The 26919-nt window shown below is 44.3% G+C and overlaps 1 protein-coding gene across 2 annotated transcripts in view; it reads right to left on the bottom strand.

The window, feature by feature from the left end:
* The window catches only part of LOC121459113 (myomesin-1), a 126783-nt gene that overhangs the window by 71865 nt on the left and 27999 nt on the right, over positions 1 to 26919 (bottom strand). For both annotated transcript variants that reach the window (XM_041668634.1, XM_041668633.1), the window contains exons 6-12: positions 20289 to 20381; positions 18622 to 18710; positions 18458 to 18517; positions 16348 to 16512; positions 13336 to 13497; positions 4490 to 4631; positions 751 to 950 (exon numbers count right to left, since the gene is read on the bottom strand). In XM_041668634.1, coding sequence (XP_041524568.1) covers positions 751 to 950; positions 4490 to 4631; positions 13336 to 13497; positions 16348 to 16512; positions 18458 to 18517; positions 18622 to 18710; positions 20289 to 20381 — 911 coding nt within the window. The remainder of the gene's footprint in view (positions 1 to 750; positions 951 to 4489; positions 4632 to 13335; positions 13498 to 16347; positions 16513 to 18457; positions 18518 to 18621; positions 18711 to 20288; positions 20382 to 26919) is intronic.

Genomic DNA, 26919 nt, shown 5'->3' on the forward strand with positions numbered 1-26919 from the left:
CAGCCTTTACCTGATGGGCCATCTTGACAGCTCAAGATTATTTTATATTACCTAAAGGGAAACCCAAATTTGGGTCAGATGTAAATTTGTTTTTTAATCAACATGGAGAAGCCCACAGGATTGGATAGTAATACTTGGACAAAGACTTCAAGGTAAAGAAATTCACTTTGGCTGGGTACTGCAGAGGCAGGTGGATCTCTGTGAGTTTGAGGCCTACAGAGTGAGTTCCAGGACAGGCTCCAAAACTACACTGAGAAACCCTGTATCGAAAAACCAAAAAAGAAAAAGAAGAAGAAGAAGAAGAAGAAGAAGAAGAAGAAAAAGAAAAAGTAGAAGAAGAAGAAGAGAAAGAAAAAAGAATAAAAGAAAGAAAGAAAGAAAATCACTTTGAACCATAAATCCAGTTATATTTGGAATACACTAACAACGTGAATAAAAATGAACTTTGGGCTTTTGTTCCCATATTTTATTCCAGGCCTACAGTTTAGAACACAAATTATCAAGATACATTTTTCTGAGTGATTTTATAAAGATAAAATAAAATAGGTTTTTAAAAAGCTCAGAAAATGAATCAAAAGCAAATATTTTTTATGTTCTTGGACTCACCCGAACCACAGGAGTTTCAGATCACCAATAGATGTTTTACTCTTGCCGCCCTCTAGTGGACGGAAGAGGAATTACTTGCAGTGACACCGCAGTATTTTTTTTTTAAAGGTGCGGGGAAGATGTAGAGAAATGAAGAGGGCTTACTTTTAAGTCTAGCTTTCTCAGCTGCATCCAGAGCAGCCACGGGCTCAGAAACTCGAGATGGCAGGCCTATTCCAGTTTTATTCACAGCTCGGACGCGGAATATGTAGGAACGACCCTCTATCAAGCCGGTGACTGGAAAGCGAGCGAATTTCACAGGTGTGTCATTGCACTGAGACCAGCTGTCCGTGCCCACCTCGCACCTGAGGAAAGAGGGGTCAGCAGGTTACGCCGAGGACGGCTAAGAGCAAAGGTCCAAGGCACACATTCCCCTGTCACCTCAGATCGTCTCTGTGTCAAAACCTGCAATACCTGCATGGCTTATTGGGGCTAGACTTCAGACACTCACGACAATCCCACCCACATTCAATGTGTCCTTCAAGCTGTTCCTTCGAACATTTCAAGCATGTGTGTGGGGGGGGGGGGTGGAGAAAGGGATGGAGGGAGGGAAGGAAGGAGGGAGAAGGGAGGGAGGGTGGGAGGGAGGGAGGGAATATGAATGTAGGGTACAGGCATCTACCTTTACTAAGGCATCTTACCAGTCAGCAATTTATCTTTTTTAGCCTGAAGAATGAAGCCTCATTCTTCCCGAAGGAGCAGCTGGGGGGAGGGCATGTGTGTTGTGAAGAGGAGTTAGAGTAAGGAAAACATGTGTGGATCCAGAATCTTCTTGTTGTATTTTTAATGTATGGGTGTTTTGGCCGCATGGATGTCTGTTCACCCCTTGTGTGCCTGGTCTGCCAAGGACACAAGATATTTTAGATCCCTTGTAACTGGAGCTGCAGACAGCTGTGAGTTGCCATGTGGGTGCTGGGACTTGAACCCGGGTCCTCTGGAAGAGCAGCCAGTGCTTTAACCACAGAGTCACCTCTCCAGAATCTTTATAGAGAGTTTTAGGGAGAGCCCTCACTCATGTCCTGCTGACACTTTTAATTTCACGGTTAGTGATATTTTGTCTTCTTTAGGCATTTTCATTTAAAAGCAGAATTATGGTAGGACAAGTCGGAACCTAAAAAGACAGCCGTGCATCTGGGAATGGTGGTGCACATCTGCAAGCCTGGCATTTGGGAACTCAGGTGGAAGGACCTTGAGGCCAGTCAAGCCAGCCAAACAGAACAGAACAGGAAACTGTACTGCAGTTTGGGAAACAGTGTGCTGTTTTCTTCCTTGATGATCACCGTGTGTGTGGGTACAAGGGTCGGAAGGTTGCTGTAATCTATTTGTTTCTTTTCTTTCTGCGTCCTCTGTTCTCCCTCCAAGGTCTTGCTATGTAACCTGAGCTGGTTTTTGAACCCATGACCCTCATACCTCCACCTCCTAAGTGCTGGGCCTGCATGCCATGTCCAGTCACGCTTGTCCCTTTAACGATGAGGCTGAAGATTCCCATGGGAAATGAAGTGGTTGGACACTTACTTCTAGTTGCTTGCTAATGAAGTAACTTGGTTCCCAATAACAGCGGCAGGGGACTGCTCAGGAGACAATATGAGGCTACTAATCCAATCAGCTCAACATTAGCGACTCGGTGTTTGAGTAAATTGTGCAGCCTTATGACAACGCGATCCCTTGTTTTTCACAGTTAGTACACAAGGCTTGTAGTTTGCAGTACGTCCCCTATATGACACTATGTTTAAAATGGATAACTTTTGAATAGTTCTCATGGGAGGACACTTCCAGGAGCAATCAGTATAAAACACGGGGTGGGGGGGTCTTCCCTTCTTCACTCTCGTTTTACATTCTCTGATAGGGATAACATGGATGATTTTCTTCAACATTACGTAAAGTCTTATCAAGCTCATGCCTTCCGTCCACCTTCCCACACCTCTGCTTTGTAGAGTCTAGAGTTGCTGGCGGGGTGGCGCAAAGCTGAGGGGTGCAGTAGTTTTCCTAGACCTATTTCCCAAGCTTCCGTCTGGACTCTCCCACCTCCCCGTTCAGACTCTGCCATGGTGGCATTAGAGTATGCCTCTTAACCTTCATTTGTGCAGGGGAAAAGGTGAAGGGCATCTTTTCTAGAAGCTTCTATAGCATGTTGAAGCAGAGAGAGCACTGATCGACAGTTGAGCTGATAGCGGAATTCTGGCGCTGGGTTTCCTACCCATGTGACCTTAAGCAACATAATGTTTCCTTGTGGCGTGTGGCTTCGGCCGGCCCTCTATTTCTTACTTGTAATAAGAGCTAGGCCTCTCTGGGATGGTTATGGGTTAGTGATAACAAGGCCTGTCTGGGATGGCTATGGGTTAGTGATAGCAAGACCTGTCTGGAATGGTTATGGGTTAGTGATAGCAAGGCCTGTCTGGAATGGTTATGGGTTAGTGATAGCAAGACCTGTCTGGAATGGTTATGGGTTAGTGATAGCAAGGCCTGTCTGGGATGGCTATGGGTTAGTGATAGTAAGACATGTCTGGGATGGTTATGGGTTAGTGATAGCAAGGCCTGTCTGGGATGGCTATGGGTTAGTGATAACAAGGCCTGCTTGGGATGACTATGGGTTAGTGATAACAAGGCCTGCTTGGGATGGCTATGGGTTAGTGATAACAAGGCCTGCTTGGGATGGCTATGGGTTAGTGATAACAAGGCCTGCTTGGGATGGCTATGGGTTAGTGATAACAAGGCCTGCTTGAGATGGCTATGGGTTAGTGATAGCAAGGCCTCTCTGGGATGGCTATGGGTTAGTGATAGCAAGGCCTCTCTGGGATGGCTATGGGTTAGTGATAGCAAGGCCTCTCTGGGATGATTATGGGTTAGTGATAACAAGGCCTGCTTGGAATGGCTATGGGTTAGTGATAGCAAGGCCTCTCTGGGATGGCTATGGGTTAGTGATAAACACATGCAGTGTTTAGAGCAGTATCAGAGCAGACAGTAAATATTGAACAATGTGCACTGATTGTCTCCAATCTTTCATAAAATTTGCAGACCCCTCAGCTATTTGTCGAAGACAACAAAGCAGAACTGACAGTAAGAAAAGAACTTATGCAAACCTCCAAATTCATCAGAAGTAGGTGGAGCCTCCATCCCATTTCATGTCTACGGATAAACAAGCATCTCTCTGGAAGGCACTGAGCACAGCGCGCACACTTTACTTACTGTTACAAGCAGAAAGTTTAATACACTGACGTAGATCATCTGTCTCTAATTGTTTCCACAGACAAAAGCAGAAGGAATTGGGGTAACTATCAGAAGAGAAACTGAGTCAGAGACTCACATACTTGGGCCAATAATCTAAATTTGTTGCTTGTATTACCCAAATCTAGTGGATATGAACGTATAAAATCCTAAGTACTGAAGACTGTAATCAACCAGGACTCATACGTAAGAGTGTAGTCTAACACTATGAATTTTTGCTATTATTTCTTATATAATATGGATAACTTGAAACCATATTGTATGGTACAAGGAATTCATTTGTGCTCCTAAAGGCAGTAATAATTGCCATACTAGGAACGTGGATGCTAAGAATATTGAATGTCAATTATGTCATTTCTGCATTGGCCTCTGTTGTTAGGTTTACAACGTCATTACATTCTTGCCAAGTTAGTGACATAAGCTGGTTGCCGAATTCAAAGAGTTTATGTAAATAAGTAGGTGCTAATATGTATGTATGTTTATATATGTATTAAACATATATGGAGAAAGAAAGGGAGAGGAGGCGAAAACTAGAAGAGAAAGCTTTCACTTAGAAATAACGGGAACAATCAAGAACACATCTGTACATCCACAGACTGATATCAGGCCAAGCACTAACTTATCGATAAAGTATCCAAGGATAGGGCTCCCTCCGTCCACAGCCGGCTGCTTCCAAGAGATTATGATGTAATCTTTGTTCGCATCCAAAGGCACCACATCCAACGGTGCTGCAGGGGCTCCTTCAATCTCTGCATCAGCATCTGTGGAGACAGAGGGGGCCTGTTAATCGCTCACGCAGACTCCGCCAGCTTGGCAGACTGAGGTCATAATGCCCACATTTCCTACAGAACATGGTAGCTACATATTTGGCTTCATAGAGCAAACTTCAAATCTTACAATTTGTTTGTCAATATAACAAGGTGTGCTTTTCCCTTTTGTGGGAAGAACGCTATGTTGGAAAATAAGAAGGGCTCTGAAGAGAATCCGTGCGTTTTGTCTCCTTGCCCTTGCTTCCCAGAGTTGTTGTAGAATATCTTTAAAGTGCACTTGAGCGTATCTGGGAGTGCGTTTCCAAGACCATAAGATCATGACAGCTCTGGCCCCATCAGAGGTTTAGCCCAGTGCTGGTTTAACAACTGATGATTGGTGAGCAGGGGACTGCGGAAGGAGGAAACTGAGTCGGGTCAGTGGGACACGCGTTTAAAGGGTAGCTAACACTTGCCCTGGCTCTTTTTTGCCACCACCCCCTTCTGTCAAGCTGACGTGAGTTGAGCAGGTCTGTTCCACCTAGTCTGCTACCCACTTGTCTCACCACGGGTCCTGGAATCTGGGGCCAGCCTACCAAGGGCTGAAGCTTCTGATACTGTCAACTAAACTAAACCCTGTAACAGAGCCTGGCAGATACAGACCAAGAACAAGAGGTAAACAAACAAAAGTCAACACACATAACGACTATTCCAAACTGAGGGTACTTAGGAAAAGAGCTCTGACACAACACCCACATTTGAGTTTAGTGAAAGTCTGCGATTGCACAGGAAACAGGAAATTGACTGTTTATGAGGTCAGCTCTCGGACTGTGAGCCCTTCCCTCACTCCTGAGGCACAGCTAATTAATGGATCAGAAGGAAATGAAAGAAAATATATCATCAGTAGCCCCTTAACTGAGAATAATTAAAGACCCCGATAACCCTGGGGGAGGGGCCCATACTGCCAGTTCTTCCGAGCATATGAACAGCATTTTCATAGACAGAATTAGTTAGGACATCCTGGGACACGCGGGAGCCACTTACCCAGGAGAAAACACTCCTGTCAACTGAACAATCTTTTCCTATGATCTATACTTCTGTAACGCTCGTGAGCTACAAAGGTATTTTATATAACAGCCGAAACATTTGCAGACTTCCGGCTTTAATGTTAATAAGTTTGCATTACATGTGAAGAGCTGAGATCACTTGGATTTTGGGCATTCTTTTCCATGTCCCATAAACCATCGGGGCATGCTCTCTGGGCAAATGTCTCCTGCAGACACGTGTGCTGAAGGAAAACAACACTAATAAATCATGGCCAAGGCTGAACTTAGAATCCTTCAAGTGTTTTCCTGGGAGCATGTCTCTCTCCTCACCAGCTTTATGAGAGCGTAGGAACAGTGATGCTGCTGCGGACGCTGGCGGGTACCAGAAGAGGCGCCTTTCTAGAGGGACAGCTGGCAACAGCACAGACGCATTCTGTGATAAAGACCGATGAGTCTACACACTGATGGAGAGAGTCCCATGTTGACAGAGTGGAGTCTAATTAGCTCAACAGTCACTGGATTTGGTGTGTGATACAAAACAGTGCACACTGTAACCGATCACGGAAGACAGGAGGTGTCCAGAGAGCCAGGGCTCGGAATTTTTGTAACACAGTTTACAAGATGCCATGCAGGGGTGGGCTTGATGATCTATTCCGTTATTTAGGCATTCATTCATTCACTCATTCATCCACTCTTGGCCACCTCTGGACCACAGCTCCATCTGCTGACCCTGAGGAAACACTTCCCAGAAAATTCTGCCTCAATGATAGTGGTTGCTTCTTAATCATAGCTGATTCTCTAGCCTCAGGTGACCAGCATCTGCTGTCCCAGAAAAGCAAAGGTTTCACCTTCGTGGTCCTTAGTTCAAATACCACTAGAACAACCACTAATTTGACTGTGTCTGTGGAATGGGGGCGGGAGGGCCTCTGGGGATTTTTCTTCATAAACAATCAAGTCTTCCTGTATTATCTTAGACTTTTACGAATCTTGGGTGTAGGTATTGTGTCAAAGTTGTTAGCCCTAAGTTCATTTAGTATTCTTCTAGGTGCTCCTCCTGGCTAGTTTTATGTCAACTTGATATAAGCTGGAGTCATTTGGGAGGAGGGACTCTCAATTGAGAAAATGCCTACACTAGATTGGCCAGAAGGTAAGTGTGTCATGCATTGTCTTAATGAGTGATTGAAAGTGCTAGCACCCATTATGGTGCTATCCTTGGGCTGGTAGTTTTGGGTTCTATAAGAAAGCAGTGTGTGGTGTGTTGATGAGGGGGGGGGGGAGCAGGCAGAGCAAGCCAGTTCAAGAAGTATTCCTCTATACCTCTGCATCAGCTCCTCCCTTCATGTTTCTGTCTTGGCTTCCCTCAGCGATGGATTTATAAGTTGAAAGACAAAATAAACTCTATGTTGCTTTTGGTCATGGTGTTTCACCACAGCAATAGAAATCCTACCTAAGACAGTACTAAACGCAAAAGTTAAAAGTTAAAAATAAGTATTGCTCTTGTTCTCACACCGTGGGGAGCCAAGTATGCTGGGAATGACAGCCACACAAGTGTGGAGCGCTCTCACACATGCCTGGTTCGCAGCAGCTGCTGCTGCGTTGATGTGAAGACAGTGCCCACGCAGCCAGCATTTACCTCTTCCAAGCTTCTGCCTTTCTCTCTCCTAACCTCCAAATAGCTGAAATTTTTGTAGGCTGACAAATTGGGTCAATACCAGATTAGCCTGCTACTTGTCACAGTTTGGCCTCAGACATAGGCAAATAATAACCTTTTTCTAAAACATTATCTTGTTGTTTATATTTATTATAAAGGTAGCACAGAATTATAAAATAAATGGTAATCAAGAAGTTTAAAATCTCCTTTAACTCTGTAACTCAAAATAATGACTACTGAAATATTGGCTTAAGCCTTTTTAGATTTGTTCTATTTTTATATTTATAAACTAAAAGATTTTTTTTTTGAGATGTGTTTTGACATGTAGTTTAGGCTGGCCTTGAACTCAAATCGTCCTGCCTTGGTCTGCTAAGTGCTAGGATTATAGGCATGTGACAACACATCTAACAAAACCATAATGATTATTATTATTTGTAGCTCAGGAACTCACTATGTAGCCCAGGCTGGCTTTGAACTCATGGTGTTTCTCCTGCTTCACCTCTCTTCTTCAAGGATTACAGTCATATTTGACCACACTTGGTTAAATATGATCATTTTTTAAGTAACCTGGGTCATGGTCTTCATGAAATCTGCTTCTTTTCCTTGATATATTTCAATAAGTATAGATATACATCATTAGTTTTCATCGCTGTGTAGTATTTCATTGTTTACATGGAGCATGAACTTTATTCATATATATTTATGCATCCTTATTAAAATATACATATGTAAAGACATTTTATTTTACTGTTCTCATATTGGTGAACATCTGGATTTCTCCAGTTTTCTCTAACATTTATCTTCACCTTTGTCCCCTCTGTCCTGGGACTGGAGAAGCTGAACTGCGTGTTTTAAATACATAGTTGCAAAACACCCTCAGAAACTCTGAAGCTACTCAGAGTCACGGGAGAGTTGTTTTCCTTATGTGTACTGTGCTGTATGGGTGTGTGCACGTGTGTATGTGGGTAGGCATGCATACGTGCACACATGTATGGAGACCAGAATCCAAAGAGGGGTGTCTTAGTTGGTCTACATCCTGCTTTTTGAGACAGTGTCTCACGAAACCAGGAGTCTGTGGAGCGAGCTAGACTGTCTCTAACGCTAGTCTCAGGGGTCCACCTGCCTCTGCCCCAGCCCTACGCCCTCAAAGCTTAGGTTATAGGTGTATGCGCTGTGCCTGCCTTTTACTGGGCGCTGCGGGCTTAATGTTTATTCAGCGGTCACTGAGCTATTTCCCCAGCCCCACAAGGGAGTTTTAAAATCTTGTTATCTTTTCAGTATGGTAGATAAAGCATCAGCTGTCTGTAATTTAGAATGCTTCAGTTCCTAATAACATTTTTTCCATATACTTGCAGGCTCTTCCTTTATGGTATTTCTATCTCGTCCTCTATAATTTTATTCTCTCTCTCTTTCTCTCTGTGTGTGTGCTTGTGCAGGGGACGGATTAAGGCAGAGCAGAGGATGTAACACTATTTCTGACGACAGCAATGCTTCCTTTATGGTATTTCTATCTCGTCCTCTATAATTTTATTCTCTCTCTCTTTCTCTGTGTGTGTGTGCTTGTGCAGGGGACGGATTAAGGCGGAGCAGAGGATGTAACAACTGCTGGCACTATTTCTGACGACAGCATAGGAGGCTCTTCTCCTTTTATTGTTTTACAAGACCTATATTGTTATGACACACATATTATCTGTGTAATAAAAGCCTGTCCAAATATGCTCAGCTCCTCGATGTTTCTATAAAACATGGTGTTTTACATGCGGACCGTGCTGATATAGAAGCTACTCTGTAAACAGTGAAAATTCCAGAACCCCCAAAAGAATGCCTTTTAGTAGCATCACACGCCACCGTGGGAAAAGTTTAAAAACACATAAAATAGCATTTGAAATGCTTTGCAGTTCTGAAAAAGATCATATGAATGTGTCCTATGATCCAACAATTCAACACGTGGGTATATATTGAAGAGAAATGAAAAACTGTCCCATAAATATGAACATGAATATAGGTAGTACTAGCACCCTTAAACATCCAGCAGTAGAGATGGTATGGTTGCTTAGCAACTGGTGACATACAGGCAGTACTGGATACTACTCTAGCAACAGAAGGAATGAGCTACTTTATGTATTATGATATGATGACATAAGGGAACCTCAAAACGCTGAGTGGAGGAAGCCTGACTCACAAGAACACTGATGTCCAAAGATGCCCTGAAAGAAAATTTGTAGACATGGAAATAAATTGTGGCTGAAAAGCCATGACTGGGCATGGGAGTGGTTCAGGGAAGCTCAGAGTGACAGAAATATTAGATTATTCCTTAGAGAAGGAAGTCATGGGTGAAGACTGCTTAACTCTGGAAATGTATTTACAGGCATTCGTGTATACAGTTAGTGTGGGAGAACTTTGTGTGTTTATACCTGAGCCCTAAAATACATCGTTTCAAATATTATTATTTGAAACTGGGTGGGAGAACGTTTGCTCTGCACACAAAGCCCAGGCCTGAGCCTCAGAACAGGGCAATAGTAGCAGTAGTAGTAATATAAAAAATACACTTTCCTAAAAGTTGTCAAGTTCAGAATTGCAGAAATCTTCCTTTTTAAATTTTTTTTCCAGTTATCTTACTCAACCCTTTTGTATTAACATCTGATAAATTATAACGTCTTTCCATTTCCTTACTTTGTGGGATATGAAAACTGGTGTTTGGGATTTAAATGCTGGCCCCTGCTCTGCATCTGGAGTCAGTCCTGTGACGTCTCATCCAAGTCTGGCAGACACAGCGTAGGTGGGGCATGGGAAATGCAGAACAGCCAGACCAGGCCAGGGTTCCCAGACAAGGCCACCAAGGGTTTCATCTCTGCTTTGTTGCTGGTTTGCATAACTGGAGACAACGTCCAGTCACGTGGGATGAGACACTCAGAGGGAAAGAGAAGCCTCATTATCTAGCCAAGCTGACCCAGGTTCTTCAGCTAACCTAACTTCTGGATGAGTCCCAGCCAGCCTGTTTCCATAGCAACCTTTACGAAGGCCACCTCCTCCGTTCCCTCAGCCATACCTGACTTTACCCACAGTGCTTCTGTGGAGAAGATACTCTGACATGCTTCCCAGCTGTTGCGGATGTTCATACATCTTTTATCAGTTGCTGGTTCGTGACCGAATTTAGTGATCACTTGTCATTGTTCAACATGGCTATGGTACAGAGTATTGAGTGTCCACAGTACTCATTCTTCCTGCTTCTGTTTGGTGTTATGACCACTAAGTGCTGGCACAGAACACATGGGCCATCTTTGGTGATTGTTGTACATGGAATATTCAAAAGATCTGCTCACCAAACAGAAGTGATGTGAGCTTCCCCATCCCCCAGCCCCCCACTTCTTTCCTTTTTCCCTCCTAAGCTGGAATGAGAGTCTGGGAACACAGCCTGAAATAGCAGACCCTGGGATACTGCACATCATGCTGAGCAGAGCCAACAGGACCACCATCTGTCCTCTAAAGCTACAGGCTTCCAATAGATCAGCCCCACTGTCACAATGGGTGGGTGCACCCCTCGCGGTAGGCCAGTTGGACTGGGACTGAAAAAGCATGGGATAAAACCGGACTCTCTGAGCATGGCGGACAATGAGGGCTGATGAGAAGTCAAGGACAACGGCACTAGGTTTCGATCCTACTGCATGAACTGGCTTTGTGGGAGCCTAGCCTGTTTGGATACTCACCTTCCTGGACCTGGATGGAGCGGGGAGGACCTTGGACTTCCCACAGGGCAGGGAATCCGGACTGCTCTTCAGACTCAAGAGGGAGGGGGAATGGAGTGCGGGGAGTGGGAGAGGAGTGAGGAGAGGGAGAGAGGAGTGGGGGGAGGGGGAGAGGAGTGGGAAGAGGGGGAGGGAAATGGGAGGCGGGGAGGAGGCGGAAATTTTTTCAACAACAACAACAAAAAATATATATATATATAAATAAATAAAGTGACAGGCTTAGCCAAAAGGCCAGGAAGTGAGAGACTGGTAGACGTAGGAAGGAAAATCTTTAGTGGTTATCTCATCTCAGAAGCTGAGCCGGCACCCTAATTAAAGTCTTAGCTGAGACCCCAGAAGACATGTGTCCTTAACTACTGTTGTTGTCTGTGGACCCTTCTCAGGCTTCTTGTCAGAACAATGCAATGCTTTGATTTTTAATTAAATTTTGTGATATGTGTGTTGTATGCATGTGGCAGGTGTGTGCTGATGTCTGTGTGTTGTATGCGTGTGGCAGGGGTTGCTGATGTCTGTGTGTTGTATGCGTGTGGCAGGGGTTGCTGATGTGTGTGTTGTATGCATGTGGCAGGTGTGTGCTGATGTCTGTGTTGTATGCATGTGGCAGGTTTTGCTGATGTGTGTGTGTTGTATGCACGTGGCAGATATGTGCTGATGCATGTGTAGACCAGAGGCTGATGTTGGGCATCTTCCTTGATCAATCTCCACTGTACCTTTTGAGACAAGGCCTCTAACTGAACCCAGAGCTGGCATTTTCAGCAAGAGTGGCTGGGCAGCAAGCCCCGCAGATCCTCTTACAGGAGTCTCCCTAGCACTGGAGATACAGGTGGGAGTCATTCCCTGGCTCCAGGATCTGAACTCAGGGCCTGAGCTCACGTGGCAAGCAGCTCACCAACTGAGCAATCTCCTGAAGCAAGTAAGAACAATGACTGATAAAAGGCTCTAATGACAAAGTGAGTGGGAGTTTTGGTCTTATTGTAAGGCATCTGGATGGCACCCGCAGTTCCATCTCCATCAAAATGCCTATTTCTATTTCATACACAAGAGATAAAAATTAGTAAATCATCTGTATTATTTAGATTTTTAATTGTCTGTGTATTTTGATGTTCTCAATTCTTTCTGACCACAGAGAGACTGCTCTTCCCAGGCTACCTGAAGCTTAGTGACAGCAACAGCAACCTATCCCCACAGCAGGGCTAAGACATGCAGACCAAGACCCTGAAAACACTTCTCCTTCACCTGGCCCACACCATCCATGATCCGCCTCCCACACCCCTACCTGCCCTCTACCCTTAACAGAGAGGACTTCCACATCCAACACTCCTCCAAAGTCAGTCTAACAACTCCAGTAAAGGCCACAGTTCAAGTTCTCCCAAGTTTGTGGCCTTTGGCCTCTGGAGCCATTGGCCCTGGAGCTTTTCCACATGGCCCTGAGGAGACTCCTGTCTCTGAAACCTGTGAGCAGAAACACATTGTTTTCTTTTTCTTTTATTTTTTGGGGGGGGGTGGATTTTTTCGAGACAAGGTTTCTCTGTAGCTTTTGGTTCCTGTCCTGGAACTAGCTGGAACTAGACCAAGCTGACCTCAAACTCACAGAGATCCGCCTGCCTCTGCCTCCCAAGTGCTGGGATTAAAGGCGTGCGCCACCACCGCGCGGCAACAGTAAATTGTTTTTTAAGTAGTTTTCTTAAGACTACTCTGTGTCTCCTCTGTGGCTGTACATGCCTATTATGTGAAAAAAACATAGAGCACAGGCTGAAAGTGCCAGGATCCCATGCAGAGCAACACAGCAATGCGCATACCTGGCCCACTCAAGACAGCAGTGGAAAAAGAAAGCTTAGAACCAACAACTGACAGCTTGTAGAAGAACTAAGTCCCATCACCCGTTTCCTTCCAAATCAAATCAAAGCCATTGAAGGAGTTTGGCATGAAATAATACATTTGCCATCTGAGGTGCTTATTAAAGAGAACTTCTCCAAATAATGTAGCCTCCTCCGTGGTGGCTTCCATAACTAAGACAGCTTTGCACTTACTGCACTGCGTCCCACTAAAGACAGTATCCTCTGTTAGTGACCAACATGCCCCAGAAACCAGGTACCTCTGTGTTGCTGCCTGTGGGGATCTCTTGGACTAGGTCTAGATTCACTGGAAAGTAATATTCCTGTTCCAGGTTAGCGGGGGGATTTGTAGATGACTCTTCTGATGGAAACATGTTTGCACTGACTGTGGCCTCAGTGTTTTAAATGTGGTTGTGTCTTCTGCTTTTCGCCAGGTCTTACCTCGGACAAAGACATAAGCGCTGTATTGCTCATAATACTCTCCCATTCGCACACGGATTGTGTAGAGGCCTTCGTCTTCTTTGTTGAGGTGGGAGAATGTGAGTGTTGCCCGGTCTCCACTCCAGTTCATGTTCACCCATTTTGATGGAGAAACAGGTGCTCCTAGAAATGTAAAAAAACAAGCAAATTCGTTGACTTTACTTCCTCAGCTCCCTTTCTTCCACTCCTCTCCCCTTCCTTCCTTCCATACTGAGAGTCACTTGACTCTTAGAACTCTGTAGCTCTTTAAGCCATTCTGGGGTGTCTAATATTAGGGAAAATGCTAGACAGAAGTGAGGGGCTCCATGACAGACACATAATTTGTAACATCTGACAAAATTAAATTTTAAAGCTCTTTGTTCAAAGAGCAGAGAAGTTCAAAGAGTTGAGTTTGCCTCCGTGCTGGCTGGTTTATGTCAACTTGACACGGGCTAGCGTCATCTGAACAGAGGGAACCTCAACCGAGAAAAATGCCTCTCTAAGATCCAACTGTAGGGCATCTTCTTAACTAGTGATTGATGGGAGAGGGCCCATCAATTGTGAGTGGTGCCATCCCTGGGCTGATGGTTCTGGGTTCTATAAGAAAGCTGACTGAGCAAGCCAGGGGAAGCAAGCCAGTAAGTAGCACCCTCCATGGCCTCTGTGTCAGCTCCTGCCTCCAGGTTCCCCTCCTGTTTGAGTTCCTGACCTGACTGCTAAGCAAAACTGTGATGTGGATGTGCAGGGTAAAGAAACCCTTTGCCTCCACGGTGCTTCCTCACAGCAATAGGAGCCCTAAGACAGCCTCTTTTTGTTTTTAAAATATTCTGTTACTTATAACAAGGGTCATACAAACTACAGAAAAATTTAGTGCCATAATTATGTGCAACAAATAAATATAAATTTTAATATTCTAGAATTGGTGAATGTTGAGGAAGATTTTTCTAACTGTACAAATTATTTTTGTATTGTCTGAACTTAATTTCTAAATGTAAATTTATACAATTGTATTTTAATGTTTATTCTGATTTGTCCTTTAACTTTTAGAAGTCATGATTCATATACATTCTAAAATTCCTGCTTATGCATCCCATCTCTGAGTTTTCAGTTGTAAGCATAAACTAATTCTACAACTGTCCTTTTGTTAACAACTGGTCCACTCAGAAACTTATATGCAAAACATGCTCTGTCTATTGAGTGCTACTATCTTTAAATTATATTTTAAGACTCAGAGCCAGAGGATCAAAACTCTGAGGAAGACTAACCTCCTCATATACGTTACTTGCAAAGTCTACACACTCACTGCGATGTGTGGTATTGCACTGCTAAGTTCGCTGTGTGCTGGTCAGACCTGTCTCTGCACACAGCCCACCGAGGTGAGCTCTGTGGTAGGTGGGGAAGCCACCTCCTACTGTGGGTCTCCATACTGTTCCCTGCAGAATCTCTTCTGTTCTCTGGGGCCACAGCCACACCACAGTTACCACTTCACTGCTGCTGCCGCTGGGCCACAGCCTTGCTAATTCCAATCTGGGCCCGGTCATGGTCCCAACCACCATGTTGGAACCTTAAGGGCCCCAGACTGCTCCAGGTGTCCACATGTACATCCGATGACCAGGCCCTTAGCTTAGTGGGCATGTTGCCCATGACCCACCACTAGCCCAAGCCTGTGATTGTCTGTATTAGCACTTGACCTGTCCTCTCTGCTATGTGTGTGCTGTGTAGTCCCATAGAACTTCACATATGAAATGTAAGTTCACAGATAAAATGAGAGATGGTTCAGTGGTTAAGAACACCAGTTGCTTTGCCTGAGGACTTGAGTTCAATTTCCAGCAGCACCAGGTGTACACGTCGATCTGTAACTCCAGTTCAGGGGGACCTAATGGCCTCTTCTGTCAGGGCATCCACATAATGTACAGACATATATCCAGGCAAAACATCCATACACATAAAAATACATTTATAAAAAGGACAAAATGATATGAATGTCAAAGCAGTGACTACATAGCATTGAACCCAGCTCTGGTAGCCTTACAGAGCAGTGTGTGATGACATTATTACGTTACCCAAAAGTCAGTCCCAGCAAAAACAAAACAAACAAACAGGGTAATTTTTATTTATTTTATGTCTGTTTTTATATTAGTATACATAATTTATAGAAAGAATATATTCACTATAAACTTTTAAATTATAAGGAGACTATCACATTAATGTAAGATTACTAGCCAGGCAGTGGTGGTGCACACCTTTGATCCCAGCACTCAGGAGGCAGATGCAAATGGATCTCTGAGTTTTAGATCAGCCTGGTCTACAGGGCAAGCGCCAGGACAGCCAGGGCTGTACAGAGAAACCCCTATCTCAGAAAACAAAAATAAAACAAAAAAAATTACTAATGTCTGAATTGCTTCTGAAAATTTACTCTGCTGATTAATTAATAATATTAGGACTTAATTGTTTCATAAGGTCATAAATAATTTTAAAGTTTTATACAACTCTTATGGATGATATCTAGCTGGGTGGCATATGCCTTTAATCCCAGCACTCACGAGTGAGTTCAAGGCCAGTCTGGTCTATAAAATAACCTAGCTTACAAAGTAAATATTATAGGTTTAATTACACATATTACTTGGTGACAAGGAAATCTTACCTTCAAAAATATTTTTTAGTTGGGCATGATGGCATGTGCCTTTAATCCCAACACTGGGGAGGCAGAGGCACGCAGATCTCTCAGTCTGAAGCCAGCCTGCTCTACATACTGAGTTCCAGGACAGTCAGGGCTACTCAGTGCCACCCTGTTTCAGGGAATAAACATACACATGGTGTACACACATCCAGCACACACAGAGAGTGCAATTATTTTGAAAGGTATGTTAAACACTTAGTACATCAGAGAATGTCCTCAGCTTACAGGCTACGTTAGCCCTGGGATGCAGACCTGCATCTGGCCCTTGCATCTTTCCTTAAGAAGCAAAGGAAGAACTCAGTCTACAGACTCACCATTTCTATACCACTGGACCTCTGGCTGGAAGGGTTTAATCTCAGGAGTGATGACTACCCGACAGCCCAGACTCATCGTCTCTCCTTCTCTCCCAAAAGACACATCAAACTTGTCATCAAAGTGGATGTCAAACTTGGATGCATAACCGTAAGGGGTCACAGCAACTGGGTACAACAGAAACAAACACGGGTAATGCATCTCTTCAGAGGTATAACAGCATTTTTAATAAGCATAGGCAGAAAGCAGCTGCAATAAAAACAGAGCAAAGTATGTGGGCAAAAAAATCAAGTTCTACATAAGTACGTAGAACACATCACACATCATTCTCATAACCGCTAGTCAAGGGGGAAATAGCTTCTCTTTGGAGCACATCTCCCGTCTGCCTAGTTTCTATGTGATCATATTCCTATGAAACCTGAGAGGTCTGACTGCATCAGATCCTGCACAGCCTTCAGAGGCCAGCTGGTTCCAGAGGTGCCTGAGGGGACAGAGGAGAGTTATAAGGAAGTTCTTTACCAGCCCTAAGGTCCCAAACCCAACTGGAAGGGCACACAGGTTCTAATGTCTCCACGTGCAGGATGAGCGGGACCATCAGAGACTGCCTTGGTATTCAGTGGGAAGTCAGTCCTAACCAGGAGACAAAGCAGTCCACTGTCACTTCTGCAGGCCTGGGTCAGACACGCTTCCCATCTGGGGGAAATGGTAGAATCTGGGAAACCTGTGGGCCAAATCCAGTCTGCTTCCTTTTTTTTTTTTTTTATTTATTTTTTTTTTTTTGGTTTTTCAAGACAGGGTTTCTCTGTGGTTTTGGAGCCTCTCCTGGAACTATCTCTTGTAGACCAGGCTGGTCTCGAACTCACAGAGATCCGCCTGCCTCTGCCTCCCGAGTGCTGGGATTAAAGGCGTGCGCCACCACCGCCCGGCCAGTCTGCTTCCTTTTATCATCATCATCATCCTCATCCTCATCCTCATCATCATCCTCATCATCATCCTCATCCTCATCATCATCCTCATCCTCATCATCATCCTCATCCTCATCCTCATCATCATCCTCATCCTCATCCTCATCCTCATCATCATCATCATCATCATCCTCATCCTCATCCTTATCATCATCATCATCCTCATCCTCATCCTCATCATCATCCTCATCATCCTCATCATCATCATCATCATCATCATGAATGGGTTTTATTGTTAGATTTCTTGACAGTTAAAAAAGATAAAAATCTAATATTTATCACGTGTGAAAAGTCATAGAAAATCCAAATTTCAATGTTCGTATTTATGGCTTTACTGGAATCCAGCTATGTACAATCATTTACTGCCTACAGAGGGGTTTCTGTTTCATATGTTGGGAAAAGGTGTGCTAAGTCAGGTGCAATCAGAAGCCACTATGCGGTGGAAGAAACAGGGTTAAGTTGGTCTTGAAGAACCTGGCTTTAGAGAGAAGAAAAATGAGAAATGTGGCCATGGGAATGAGCAGGATGAGGTCAGAGGACTGGGAAATGATAAACCACGCCCATCATGGGGACTTTGGGGACTATGCTATGATTTCAGAAGTACTGATATGGTTGGGAAAGAGCATTTCCATCCATTGTCTCCTCCATAGGACTGATACCAGGGATCATAACTTTGAAGTTAGGAACCATTCAGGAAGTCAAGGAATAGGTCATCTACAGACAGTGAACCAACTGGTTAAGTGGAAGACCAATCAGAAGAAAGTATTGGTATTAAGTATTTTCAGAACCATCATTCATGATTTAATGTGTAGAGAATAAGTGTGGGCTGCACTGTCCTTTTCAGTCTGAACATATAATCAGTTTCACAAACATAAACAGGCTACTTTTAAAATATAAGGAAAAAACAATTAAACCTGGAAACAGAATAGTAACCAAAAAATTTAAAAAAACAAACTAACCATGGCTGGGTACTGAGTATTATATCCACCGTGGCAAGTACATCATAAGTATTGTGAATTATTTCATCCTTTTAAAAACCGTGTTGCTTCCCTAGACTCAAGGACTCAGAACATGGCTTGGAATTTGAGCACTACTATGCTCAAATTTACATAGAGATGACATGCAGCGAATGGGTTGTTAGACTTACAGCTAAGAGGCATGGAAGCCCCAGCGTGGAGGCGAGTCTCATCCAATTCCCCCTTGTATCCTAGAGAAGAAAAGAGAACACGTGTGAGCTGCTTTGCGATTGCCTGATGTTTTAGCACTGGGAGGGGTTGGAATCCACTTGGAATAAAGCAAGAGCAAACCTACTCTTTACCACCACTGAGGCGTACGCTGAGACCTCTCCTTGAACATTCATGGCGGAGGCCCGGTACTGAGCCGTGTCTTCAAAGTCGCATCTGCAGAAACGAAGGGAAATGAGTGACCATGGTGCTGACTGGTAACTGCTGGGTGTTTTGTCAGGAGATTCTATGCTAACATAACAGACTGCAAATCAGTGGCTCACATGAGGCTCTTTAGGACTTGAAGGGACTGTCTCTGTTCCTGGGGGACAGTCTATAATCTAAGTCATCTACAAATTTTCAAGCTGCAGTAGGGCAGGAAGGGAAAAGCTAACCAAGTACTAAGGCTATAAGTTACGCAGCGAATAACTGTTTTGCATTATTGGGGGAGAAAATGCACAGCCGAGCATGTGGCTTTGTACCAGGCTGTCCTGTCCTAGGAGGTGGGTCTCAGTCTGGCGACATCAGGATGACAGGGAACAGAAAAAGCAACCTCTCATGATATTCCCACAGCCTCTCTGAAGCAGAAACCTGAGCAAGGCTGGTCTTATATGCCATTCTGCGTTCTAGTTTCAAAACACAAGCGACTTCATACTGTGGTTCTGCTGGTGTTGGGGCTGTACATGAAGTTCCAGCTCACAGTGGAACCCAAGTGCTGTCTGGGCGCAGAAATAGGGATGTCTTACAAAGGCGGAACAAGGAAAGAACACTCTCCCAGAGGTCAGGCTGAGATGTCAAAGCAGGCTGTTTTGTGTCTAATCACACTAGTTTCTGTGTTCTTCCTTGTTTCTTGGGATTTATTTAGTTTCATTTGAGATACACTTGTGTCTTGCGGAAAAGAAAGACAGTAGACTCCAGGAAGGCAAATACAATCACATTTCTCAGAGCAACCACAAAGCTCACTGTTGCTTCGGCAGAAGTGATCCTACTTCAGCTCAGGGCTTGGGGAATGCCAGAGACACACAGGTTCTGTTTGGAGCCCAGTATCTGCTACAGGGGAGAAGGCAGTAAACCTTGTGAGGATGATCGGCGCCTTTCCCCTCCACAGCTCAGCACATGGGCCTTGTGGGAACCAAAAAGATGGGCACTTATTTACTCTCTCGTCCACATAATCAGGTTTGCATTTCAAGCCATCTTGGAAAACATTATATATTTTTTATAACTTGGAAACTTTGATAGAGCTTCCATTTTAAATTTTGCTTAACCCAGTGTCTGTCCTTTATTCGCTCACACAGACTGATGAGGCACACAACGTCCTGGTTTCTGGGGAGCTGAAGGAAAGGTCATTCTCTCAGTCTCTCCAGCTCTCAGTGGCACCCATCCCAGCCTCTATGCCTTTTGTTGATTAAAACAAAAGAACACAGTACTGTGAGTTCGGAATTCTGTTATGATACAGACATAGAGGTGCCTACTTAAGCAATTATCTTCTTAATTTCTATAGCATATGCTCATATATAGAGAAGGATAAATAAATTTTATCATCTTTTCGGAAATTCAAATGTGATATCACATTAAGAGGTACCATGGGCACTGCAAACTTAGCCATGCATGCTACCTTCCAAGTTTGCATCAAGAAAAACGGACATGAAGAAGCATTGTGAGATAAGCCTGCACTGGGACCAGGAAGAAGGTGGATTTTGTCTGTGACCCTGAGTGACTGCTGGGTAGCACACATAAACACTGATGTTCTCTTACTTGTTGATCTCAAGAGTATGCATTCCATACCGACTTTCAATGATATACTTTCCCGGGTTTGCGTGGACATTTATAGGCACCTGGTTTTTATACCTGAAAGATAATGGAAACAAGATGAATAAAGAATAATTAACTGCATGATCTCTCTCTCTCTCTCTCTCTCTCTCTCTCTCACACACACACACACACACACACACACACCACATGATCACTGTATCACTGTTCTTGTAGATAAACCTGTTAAGTGAAGTTCAACAATTTCATCTATTGAAAAAATGCAAATTACCTGAGGTTAACTAAATTCCCTAGCACTACAATCAATCCTCTCAAAGTGCTTTCTCCTCTTCCTTAAAATTTACATGAAAATGAACCACTCACAATCTGTATGCATCTCATGTACATAATGATAATGAAAAACTACAGTTATGAAACAGTAAACAGGGTAGCGACTGGTTTATATAAAATAGAAAACAGAATGACGCATTGATGCTGCGGGGAAATCAGGACACTGATTTCCTGAGGTGGGCACAGGGCATGAAGGATGTGTCTCGGCTGCTGAATATTGCTTGGGTTCCATTTTGGGTGTTGGTGTACAATCCAACAAACACTAACCCAAACTCTTCCTTTATATGTAACATACGTTTTTTTTTTTGTATGGACATTATACTTCAACAACAATCAAAATTGTTGGCTCTCACCCGCACGGCAGAACGAAGCTTTGTGTTAGCGCTTGTGTTGCTGGCCCTCTCTGTGGGAGGAAAGCACAATCTCCCTCCCACTAGCGCTCTCTCGTGAACAGCACCATTGTAATGAGGGGTGACTTGGTTTCTGTCGTAAGTAAGCATGGCTTTTGACTCAGAATAACTTCAAAGCATGAAAGGGAAGCTCCAGCTGTTCTATTCCTGTTTGCAGCCCATGCAGAAGGGCTTCTCTGTGAGACACTGATTTCCATTCGTGGTATTTGTCTTCTTAAGTTCTCAGTAGCCAGTGCTATGATTCCACATGAGGCTTAGCCACTTGAACCTTTTTTAAAAATTTATTTATTGCTTAAAAAGAAGAGGAGGAGAGAAGCAGCAGGGGGTCACTTGCTTTCCTTTTGATAACCTACTTCATATGTACAGGTCAAACTAATATAGCTAATAAGCACAGGAGGCAGGGAGCTCTCTGGTCCATGTACAGACAGCATCAGCACATCTAGTCCTCACAACAACCACGAAATGTCACTATTTAACCTCACTCCCCAGTGGAGAAACTGAGGCGTGGAGAGATCAGGGAACTCACCCTGGTCATAAGGCAGGCATAGCAGAGCCGGGATTTGAACCAGGTCTGCCTGGCTCCTTACTTACTTGGCATTTCCATTTCTAAGTCGTTCTCTACATAGCTGCATTTCATTTCTTTTAGACTTCTTGAAATGGATATAAGGAAGGGTGGGAAGAGGGGAGTGGTATAAAGGAAGAGGAAAATATTGGTTTCAGTTAACTCTTTCACCCTAACTTTGTCCTCCTAAGGTCCATGTTTTGGGAGGTTGGGGCCCAATGGTGTAGCATTATGTGGTAGAGAGGAGGGTCTTGGATCATTGGGGGCCTTATGGTGTTCTGTTAATTCTAAACTAATGAGTTACCATAAAGGAGCAAGCCCTCCCTGATCTGTGTGACCTACCACCCCGCAGGCTTGCTCACCACGATTCCGTCTTCCATGATGTGACACTGCCAAGGGGACCCCATAAGAGCTGGCACCATGCTGTCTGGGCTTTCAAACTGTTAGATAAGTCTACCTCTCAAAGGTAGCCTTAGTATTTTGATATAGAAACGGAGAGCTCAAAGAAGAGAAAGTGGGACGTACACTTGAACGCACTGGCACAGGAGACCACTTCCTAAATATAACACAGTAGCACAGACACTGAGAGCAACAATTAATAAATGGGACCTCCTGAAACTGAAAGGTTTCTGTAAGGCAAAGGACACGGTCAACAAGACAAAACGGCAGCCTACAGAATGGGAAAAGACCTTCACCAACCCCACATCGGACAAAGGACTGATCTCAAAAATATACAAAGAACTCAAGAAACTTTTGACATCAAAAGAATAAATAACCCCATAAAATATAGGTACAGACCTAAACAGAGAACTCTCAACAGAGGAATCTCAAATGACTGAAAGACACTTAAGGAAATGCTCAACATCCTCAGCCATCAGAGAAATGCAAATCAAAATGGCTCTGAGATTCTATCTTACCCCTGTCAGGCTGGCCTGTTGGCCGATGACAACTTATGCTGGAGAGGATGTGGGATAAGGGGAACACTCCTCCATTGCTGATGAGAGTGCAAACTTGTTTAGCCGCTTTGGAAATCAGTATGGTGATTTCTCAAAAAATTAGGAAACAATCTACCTCAAGATCTACCAATACCACTTTTAGGTATATACCCAAAGGATGATCAATCATACCACAAGGACATGTGCTCAACTATGTTCATAGCAGCATTATTTGTAATAGCCAAAACCTGGAAACAACCTAGTTGCCCCTCAGCCGAAGAATGGATAAAGAAAATGTGGTACATTTACACAATGGAGTATTACACAATGGTAAAAAAAAAATAATAATGACATCTTGGAATTTGCGTGCAAATGGATGGATCTATAAAAAAACATATTGACTGAGGTAACCCAGACCCAGAAATACAAATATAATATGTACTCACTCATAAGTGGCCTTTAGACACAAAGCAAAGGAAAAAACAACAACCTACAGTCCACAACCCCAGAGAACCTAGACAACAAAGAGGACCCAAAGAGAGACATACATGGATCTACATAGGAAGCAGAAAAAGACAAGATCTCCTGAGTAAACTGGGAGCATGTGGGTCACAGGAGAAGGTAGAAGAGGAGAGGGGAGGAAGAGATGGGAGTGGAGAAAAATGTGTAACTCAATAAAAACAATAAAAAAAGAAATGGGGAGTTAATATAATTTCTAAGGCACACTGTTCATTTTTCTTCTTTTCCTGAGTCTGTGTGCATGATACTATGAGCGTGTCTCTGTGTGTTCACATGCATGTGTGTTCCAGAGCATGTGAATATAGAAGCCTGAAGTTGAGATCAGCAATTTTCCTCAGCTGCTCTTCTACCCTTCCCCTTGGACCAGGACCTCTCAATCAAAACTCAGAGCTCAACAATGTGGCTAGTCTAATAGCTACCTTGCTCTGAGGAGCCCTGCCTCCGCCTTCTGAGGCTGAAATTACCGGTGAGTCACGATGCCTGCCTGGTATTTATGTGGGTTCTGGGAGAATCCTCTTGCTTGCATGGTAGGCACCATTTCCCCAGCCCATACACATTTCTCCTTTTCCACCCAGCTAGGCTGCAGCACAGCTGTCAAGACTCAGGTCAGATGCCAAGTCTCCAACACTCCTCTTTACAAGTTTTCCAAACTATGAACTGCTTTCATCTCTTGGAATCATGGTTATTCTGCTAAGTATAACGTTTATCAAAATTATTGTTGGGGGCAGTAAGATAGCTCTGTGGGTAACTGAACTTGCTGCCAAGACTAATGGTGACCAGGGTTTGACCCTAGGACCCACATGTTGGGAAGGAGAAGAACCAACTCCAGGTTGTCCTCTGACTTCCCCACACACGCCATGGGCGGTACACACACACACACACACACACACACACACGTACACACACACACACGTACACACACACGCACGCACACACACGCACACACACGTACACACACACACGCACACACACGTACACACACACGCACACACACACGTACACACACACGTACACACACACGCACACACACACACATACACACACACGCACACACACACGCGCACACACACACGTACACACACACGCACACACACACGTACACACACACGTACACACACACGCACACACACGTACACACACACACGTACACACACACGCACGCACACACACACACACACATACACACACACACACGCACACACACGCACACACACACGCGCACACACACGCACACACACACACACACACGAGCGCACGCACACACACACATACATGCACACACTATATAGATGTAATTTTAAAAGTTATGGCTGAGTTTGCATCTCCCCTGTGAAGTTGCTAGTCCTGCTATACGTTTCCTTCTGTCCCCACTCCAATGAGGGAGTCGTTGGCGTATTGCATATGCTCAGTGTTGATTAAAATGATCGAGCAGAACTGTTATGTGATAAATAGTTAAATTATACCTTCATACATTTTCACTAAAGAAATCAAGTTCTGGAAAATGCACACCCCATGCTATGGAGGATTTAACGGGTGTACTTGAGGTGAGCAAGCTGAGACTTTCGGAGTCCTGTTCCCTCAGGTCTGGAATCAGGAGGGAAGTTCTAGCCTAGAGTCACAGCTGGATGGAAGGTGTGCTGTATGACCTTCTCCCTACTCACAGAACACAGTGCTGCTGCCTTTGTCTCTTGAGAGCAGGGAAGTGCTTCAGGGAGCTGTTTCAACACAGCTCTTGTCAAGGCAAAGCGATCAGAGACAGCCATCAGCAACCCTGACTCTCAGACTCTCCCGTCTGAGGGAAATGGTGTGCTTTCTGACGAGAATGGCTTGGATCAAGGGAAACTCAGCTGAGCAGCTCCCTCTTGCCCGTTTGACCAGAGGGACAATGTGTCACTGAAGACTGTGGCATGTGCTGCCTGACCAAATCTGAGTGACGCTAGGTTGGCTTCCGTTCAGCAATGCTGTTCTTATCTCTATAAAGTTTGCGTTCAAGTGGCATCCGGCAGCTCCCGAGGTTGCGCCACTCTTCCTGCCCTCAGGTACTGCTTGACTTAGCACCTTCATACCTTCCTGGTTAAACACACCCAGCTCTTCTAACGTGGCCACCTGGCTGAGGAACCTGCTTTAAAATACACAGCACTTGACTGTGGGCCTCCACAGAACTCGCCATATCAGAGAGAGAAACGAAAGGACTAAGTCACAGGGAGAGTTTGTTCTATTCTGCAGGGAATGTCCACTATGAGGCACTCAAGTTTTGGGTCACTTGAGACTGGCTGCCTTCAGTATTAAGTCAGAGTGGAAAAGAAGGGGGTTTGGCCTGCCCCCACACACTTCACAGCTTGTTGCTTCTGGAAAGTGAAATTCCAAACTAGCCAGTCATCAGCTAGCTGTGGAAAGTAATCTACACCCTGGGATTGTTTCAAAGGCTTGCTCAAATGCTCTGTATGGATACCACTTTCCTTACACACTCTGTTCTTACACACTGTCCTTACACACTCTGTCCCTACACACTCTGTTCTTACACACTCTGTCCCTACATACTCTGTCCTTACACACTCTGTCCCTACATACTCTGTCCCTACATACTCTGTCCTTACACACTCACGTCAGCCTAGTGCAGGGCTAATGTTGATGATGAGGGTGGTAGAGAGAGCTCCTTGGTGGAGTCAAATTCAGTGAAACGAGAAGGCTCTGAGATCCTTTCCCTGTCATGATGCCAGGCAAATTGAAATGACCTCGAACACTGGTGAGAATCCATCTTAAAGAAATAGCTACTACCCGCTGTGAAAGCAACTATCTGGGGCTTCAGAGTTGGCTCCATGGTTAAGAGAAGAATCCAGTCAAATCTAACTGTCTCAAATAATCCACAACCAATTTTCCTTCTTACAAATAACAGTTTTGGAGCCAGATGTCCTGTATCCCAGCCTGGCCTTGAACCCTTCTGATCCTCCTGCTTCTATCTCCTGAGTGGTAGGTAGGGTTATAGGCATTTGCCATCCTGCCCAGTTTATGCAGTTGTGGGGCTAGAACCAAGGATTTGTGTGGATTTGTGCATGCGAGGTGAGCAGTCTACCAACTGAAACACACTCCCATCCACAAGCGTGTGTGTTTTATTTCATTCTCTATGCCGGTGAGCAGTCTACCAACTGAGACACACTCCCATCCACAAGCGTGTGTGTTTTATTTCATTCTCTATGCCGGTGAGCACTCTACCAACTAAGACACACTCCCATCCACAAGCGTGTGTGTTTTATTTCATTCTCTATACCTTATCATTTCATTTCAAATAAGTTGGAAATATAGCTGTCTACTGTAAGTGCCCGAGGATATAAAACTGCTCAGCACATAGTGCCTATGCCCTTTGATCCCGCTCCGTCAGGACCAATTACTCTCCTTGGGTTTGAACATAACCTTCCAGAATCTATGCAAATGAAACAACATAAATTCTGCTTTCCGCCTCTAGACCAGGAGATGCTAGGCAGGCTACTGTATAAAATAGCCTACTAAACACTAAAATTTCACTTTCTTCCCACCACAGAAGTATCATTCCTCCATGTTAACAAGGCCTTCTCCATGATGGAGGCTTCACTACCCTAGTGTGTTGCTGTCCTCTGTAACCAATTTTCCTACTGAATGAAAGCACACAAATAGAATCGCTTCTACTTCCAGGCTGATCTGCAACCCCGAAACTGTCCTGTACCTGGCCTGGCTGAGTGTTGTGTTGCTGCTGCGCATCGTTCTCTGGGTAACCTCAAAGTTCCACTTAAACAGATGTCGGCAGTAACATGAGATTGGCCAGGAGAACAGCTGCGGGACTCCATGACCTAACAGTGGCCAGTGGAAACTTGGAGCCAAACTGT

Source organism: Microtus oregoni, unplaced genomic scaffold (genome assembly GCF_018167655.1).
Source record: "Microtus oregoni isolate MIOR12 unplaced genomic scaffold, Mior012 000018F_ref0000195, whole genome shotgun sequence".
In the NCBI taxonomy this organism is placed as follows: domain Eukaryota; kingdom Metazoa; phylum Chordata; class Mammalia; order Rodentia; family Cricetidae; genus Microtus; species Microtus oregoni.